Below are 6,504 nucleotides of genomic sequence, written 5' to 3'. Positions count from 1 at the left end.
TTTGTGTTTTGCCAAGTTTTCGATGAACTATGATATATGCATTGCCATGGCAATATGAGCAATTGCAAGGAAAAGATGAGGCAGCCTGTGACATATGCATTGCTATGGAAAATTTTATTTTATTTTCGGCCTTGTTGATTGGAAAATAATAATCTTCGTTTTTTTTTTTTGGTCCCTGTGGGGCAAAATGGCTGCATTATAATCTAGGTGACAAAATTGGGAATTAATTTTAGTATAATAACTTTATCATAAGGACATTCTTTTCTTATAGATTTCTTTGAAATTCTTAGACTGACTCTATTTTATTTTTGAACCATGGTGAGTGCTCCCTTTCCCAGCTTTTTCTGCCTGCAAAAATAGGCTTCAATTTTGTCCGGTGCTTAATAAGCAAATTAGAAAACCCCTTCAAACACTGCCTTGTATTAAGTGAGAGAATTTTAAATATGTTTAATGATACTTTATTAATATTGTACTTACAAATACAGAAATCAAACAATAAATTAAATATTATGTGTAACTAGCACTACGTACCTATAATAAACCAGAAACTCAATACATAAGTAACATAACTGATTACTTATCCAAAAAAAAAAAAAAAAAAAAAAAAAAAAAAAAAGGTAACACAACTGATTAAACCTTTATACACGTGAAGCTATTCCACCTGAGATAGCTGAAAAATGGTTTCTCTGGAACAGGTATGTACTTGACAAGCCAACCGATTGGCCATGAAATAGAAGCAATTCCGGTACATGCGCCCCATTGGCCCCAATTTAACCTCTCTGTACCAGCAAACTTCTTCAGAGCTTCCACCATCACCACCTGAAGAACTATGGTAATCCCAATGATCCCTAAAAACAATTTGCTTCTGTGTATTCCCTCAAAGACATTCTTCTTCTCAAGCTTCCTCGCATTGAATTCATTGAAAACCTGGCAAAGCACAAAAGTATTGAAGATCAGAGTGTCATTTACCTTCTCGCTCACCCCGAAGATCGATTCACCCCTGAACTGTAAGATCAAGAGGACGGCTATTTGGTACAGAGCTTGAGCTGATAGGTTCCTCCACATTATGTTGGTGATAAGGGGCTCAGTACGACCTACCGGTGGCTTCTCCATGAGTTCCTTGGTGGGCTGCTCTGTGGCAAGAGCAAGAGCACCCAATGTGTCCATAATCAAATTTACCCATAACAATTGAACCGCTGTTAGAGGAACTTCGCCAGCTGAAACTGCTGCCACAAAGTTGATGAAAAGTGCAGCAATATTCACTGTAAGCTGGAACTGAATGAATTTCTGGATGTTGTTATAGACACACCTTCCCCACCTCAAAACTGTCGAGACTGAAGCGAAATTATCATCCAAAATGACAATGTCGGAACTTTGTTTCGCCACTTCAGTTCCCTGAATCCCCATAGAAAGACCTATATCTGCTTCCTTCAATGCCGGTGCATCATTTGTGCCATCACCTGTAACTGCAACCACATGGCCTTTTTGTTTCAAACATTGCACCATTAGAAGTTTATCGAAAGGAGTGGATCTAGCCATAACGCAGATTTTATCAACTTTCTCCATGCGCTCCTCTAGTGTGTAGTTCCGGAATTCAACACCTTCCACCACTGTACCTTCCATTTCCTGATTAGGCTTAAGTATCCCACATTCAGTGGCTATTGCTCGTGCAGTGAAAGCATTGTCGCCGGTGATCATTTTGATTTTCACTTGAGCATACTGACAATCTTCTACAGCTTTCTTCACACCAGGTCGACATGGATCCTTGATACCTACAAGCCCCAATAGGGTCAAATCATTCTCTTTTAACTTTTGGTGTGCTTTTCCATTTTCATGCTCTTCTTCTGGAACTTCCTTGTGTGCAAAAGCGATGCATCGCAGACTGCTAGCAGCCATACCTTCAATTATTTGATCAAATTTCCTCCTATCAGTATCATCCAGAGCTTTCATGTTTCCCGAGGGATCATAGAAATGTGAGCACATTGCCAGTATCATCTCTGCAGCTCCTTTCCAGTGTACAATCATTGTGTTGTCAGCCTTCTTTCTCATTAACACACCGCTTCTTTTCTTTTCCGAATTGAAAGGTTCAACATGAAGAACAGTACAACTCTGCATCAGTTCCTCCATATCCATATTTAATTCAAGGACAGCCCAAGATAGAATTGCTTTCTCCGTGGGGCTACCAGAGAATTCGAATTCGATCCCTGAACGGGGCTTGTAAACGCTGCCAGTAGTGTTCAGACCAACTCCTTGGTGGAGGAATTTCAGGATGTTGGCTGCAATTGAAGTATAACTCCTTTCTTCTATAGATTCTTGGCCTAGCCAAAACTTTGTCACCTTCATCTGGTTCAATGTGAGGGTGCCCGTCTTGTCTGTACATATGACGGTGGCAGAGCCCATAGTCTCACAGGCAGGGAGCTTTCGAACCATAGCCTGATCAGCCATCATTCTCTTCATTGAATAAGCAAGAGTAAGCGTTACTGCAAGTGGCAAACCTTCAGGAATAGCGACGACTACTATTGTGACTGCAGCAGCGATAATTTTCACCACAGCATTGATCACATCATCTGTTTTAGTCTTGCTACCGTTGAACTCTGTATTTCCATTCTCATCTTGTGTGTTTCCAGTGAAGTACCGAACTAACAGCACCACAAGAACGAGGAAAGCAACAGCCAAACCAACCTTACCTATTGATGAGGTTAGCTTGTTTAGCCGAGCTTGTAATGGTGTTTGCTCATCAGAATCACGGCTGATTGTGCTCATCATCTCGCCCCATGTTGTGTTCATGCCAACTGTAGTGACAAGCATTCGAGCATACCCGTCAGCCACCTTGGTGCCAGAAAACAAGAATGGATTCTGACTGTGATTGACTTCCACATGCTCACTTTCCCCCGTCATGCTCGATTCATCCACCTGCAATGAATGCCCGTCTATGAACAATCCATCAGCAGGAATTTGATCTCCAGTCTTCAAGCAAACAATATCTCCAACAACAATTTCAAATATTGAAATCTGTTGGCGCCGCCCGCTCCTCAGAACTTCTACTTGGATGTTGTTGCTGACTTGGGACAACTTGTCGAATTGTCTATTTTGTTTGAAGTTACTTACAGCTGAGACAGTGATGACAAGAAGGACAGCCACAAATATGCTTCCGCCGTCGTACCACCCTTCTTTTAGCCCATGCTCTTTGATGCCAAAAGCAAGGGAAAGTGCAGCACAGACCAAGAGAATGAGAATGGTGGGATCTTTCAAAGCTTCCCACACAAAATGGAAGAAACCTTTTGTGGGCGGCCTGTGATACGTGTTTGTGCCAAAAGCTTCGTGTCTATGTTGAATGTCTTCAGCATCACCATGTATGCCGTTTTCCACTTCAGTTTTGAGAGTATTAGCTAGACCTTCAACCATGCCGAGTTGAACAAGATTGTCCAAATTTTTTTCCTTGACAAGCCTAGTGAGGCTTGACTGATCAATATCAGAGAAGTAAGATTGTAGCTGAACTTCGACATCAATGACAACATTTGAAAATGGAACAGGGGAGACCTTACTCTTGTTTTTCGCAACAGCTTCTATGAAGTGAGAGCAGAAGGCCCTTGAGCAATAGATGGTGGCAAAAGCCATACGCCACCTCTTTATGTTTTTGTTGGGTTTACTAAGGAGAGTGGTGGTGGGCTTGTCAAGCAACAGCTCCATGCAAGGCAAGTTTGCATGAAATAATGCAGACATTGGTTTGGGAACAGATACTGGAATTTATATCAATGGAAAAGATTGAAGAAGCTACTACTGTAACTTAATTGTAGTGATTCTACCTTCTACAATGAAAGATGCAAGAAATAAAATGAAAGTGAAAGAAAAAGTAAATTGTATGAAGGTCTTAATATATATTGCTGAATCCAGTTAAGTGTGGATATAGAGAGATGCCAGCAATGTCTATTTGATTTGGCAAACTGATGATAATTTTTATATAGGTGCATTGGCCGCGTAAATGTGAATGCTTGAAAGATGCAAAGTTAGCCAATAGATGTTCCTGGTGACCTTCCAAAATATATACACAAGTTTCATGTTATTACTTTACCTGAGCAATTTAGAGTTTTAGACCCAGAGTCAAATACGCAGTATTAATTGTTGCTTTTCTTTTCTTTCTTTCTTTTTTATTTTTAATTTTGGGAAAAGTACATTAAAGTAGATTTAGGATCTTCAAATAACAAATCAGTCTATTTTTAAAGTTAAATTTTCAATTTGATCGAGTTAGGTAAAATAATTACATATGCATTAAAAATTATTATTTAGGTTCAAAATACCTTCTAAATTCTTATTTCAAAATATCAAAATATCCTTTCTAAATCAAATAATTTTTTTATTTATAAAATTTAGAAAAACAAGATTTCTGAGTTGACTTTTAATTTGGCATTTTTGCATATGGTGTATATATTACCAAAATAAATAAAATAAAAAAAACATGTATATATATATATATATATATATATATATATATATATTATAAATTTTGTGCAAAAAACTTTAACCATATCTTCTTATCTATCCGGTTCAAACCTACAAATATCAATTTAGAAATATAAAAAATTATTTAGTAAAAATTCATTATGTATAATTTTTTTTTTTCACTAAATGAAAATTCATCCTATATACATTCACATATATATATATATATATATAATTTTATTTGCACATAACTTTTAATTATATCTCCTAATTTTATACCAATATAAACCTACAAATGTGAAAATTTTCCTACGTACACACGCGCGCGGGAGATCATGAAAAAACTAAATGGTTGCTTCAATAAATGGTGCACCAACAATCAATTTTTTGTTTTTGTTTTATAAAACAAAGTGTAATTAATTGAGTCAAAATATTGATGATCATCTTAAGGCATGCACCTCAGAAGACCATTTATATATTCTTGAGTTTAATTATATTTTTCTTTTTATAGACTAACCTTTGATTGCTCCATTTTTTATTATATTGAATTTTTTATTATTATTTATATATATGAAAGTTGTTGCAATATGATTCAAAGTTAAAGGAAATAATTTATTTAAAGAAAAGAAATTATTTAAAGAAAGTACTTGATTAGGGGAATAATTTTTAGTATTTTGGAATAAGTGTTTGAAGGACATTTTAGACTTAAATAATAGTTATTAATACATATATAATTATTTTACTTAATTTAATTAAAATAAAAAAAAATTTTAAAATAAATTATTTTATTATTTAAAACTCCTAGATCTACCCGCGATTTCCCTTTAATTTTTGTGTGAATTGAAAGCTCTATCCAACTCCAGACGCGTCAGTTTGCGTGAAAGCGATGAACTGAAACAGTAAATTATGTTTGGCAAGAAAGAAAATAAGGGAAACAGCAAGCAAAAGGATTCCCCATCTTATGAACTCATTACAGTATAGAAGGGAGACAAAATCATAATTTCGGCCGCCGATTTTGGGTGACATGGTCGACATCCATAACTTCATCTGCGGATGTTAAAAATACATAACTTTGTTAGCTGTTAAACACGAACAGTGTGAGAAGAAATTCATTAAGAAAAGGAATACTAAAAGAAGATAAGGGAGGAGGAAATGGCTGGGCCATGAAGAGACTTTTTTTGCCAAAAGTCTTTGGGCTGCGTGGGTTTGTTGGCAGATATTTGCGTGAGGTCGGTTAAAATTAGAGAACAGAGAGAGACGAGAGTTCCAAAGCCGAAAGCTTGGAGACTTGGTGACTCAATGAGAAATTTTTTTTTTTTTTTTGTAGGGCAGGGGTTTCTAATTTATGATTTTTTTATACTTTTGTGAATTGCTTAAATTGTTTAATTGCATGTTTAATTAGTGAAAGTTCTTGAAAACTTCTTGAATGCCATATATAAAATTGTGACAATGTGTTAATTGATTATATTGTGTTTAAGCATGCTTATGTGAAATAAATTTGTGGTTTGTATGCTTAAATTGTTAGAAAAATGTTAAATGAAAGTATGAGTTGTGTATTTTAGTAATTTATTTGTAAAAGCATGTGGGAACTTTATGGTTGAATTTAAAAAATAAAGTATGAAACATTTATGTATCAATTGCGAAAGAAAAAGGAAAAAAAAAAAAAATGTTTTAAAATAAATGAAATTATTTTTGAAAAAATATTTTCAGAGGTGTTTGCGAAAACCAGACACTTAGGAGGCGTCTAGTGGTCCGTGTTGTTAGTGTAGTCTAAAAGGGAGTATGGTTGAGCTAACTAGGCCGGATTCGATGCCTTGGAGGTGCCTTGTGGTCGTGGAAAGTTAATTAACCCGCCATTCGCGACGTATTGAAAGTGTCTTGGGTCGGATTATACTAATGGGTTGGAAGTTGAAACGGAAATGGGGAGCGACATTTGCATTACATTGCACTTCATGACATTGTGAGAAATTTGTGATTGGTTGACGTTTGCTACATACTTGTTATTGGAGTTGAGAATATGTATTCCCCATGGTATGACCCTGTTCCTTTTTACCCATTCTTTGT

General features: G+C 36.1%; 1 protein-coding gene across 1 annotated transcript; it reads right to left on the bottom strand.

Annotated features, from left to right (window-relative positions):
* Positions 1-462: 462 nt before the first annotated feature.
* Positions 463-3,723, bottom strand: LOC132275086 (putative calcium-transporting ATPase 13, plasma membrane-type). The gene has a single exon (XM_059776471.1). It carries the CDS (start codon positions 3,721-3,723, stop codon positions 631-633), a length of 3,093 nt encoding a protein of 1,030 aa, XP_059632454.1. The 3' UTR covers positions 463-630.
* Positions 3,724-6,504: the final 2,781 nt, after the last annotated feature.

This window comes from Cornus florida, unplaced genomic scaffold (assembly GCF_030987335.1).
Source record: "Cornus florida cultivar Cherokee Brave unplaced genomic scaffold, ASM3098733v1 CherokeeBrave_3.0.0_Hap2_Chr09, whole genome shotgun sequence".
Classification (NCBI taxonomy): domain Eukaryota; kingdom Viridiplantae; phylum Streptophyta; class Magnoliopsida; order Cornales; family Cornaceae; genus Cornus; species Cornus florida.
The sequence above is the reverse complement of the archived record's forward strand: the minus strand, read 5'-3'. Positions and strand labels throughout refer to the sequence as shown.

Bases quoted from the DNA above. Each gene is read 5' to 3' on its own strand.
- LOC132275086 (XM_059776471.1), bottom strand. From the start codon at position 3,723: ATGTCTGCATTATTTCATGCAAACTTGCCTTGCATGGAGCTGTTGCTT.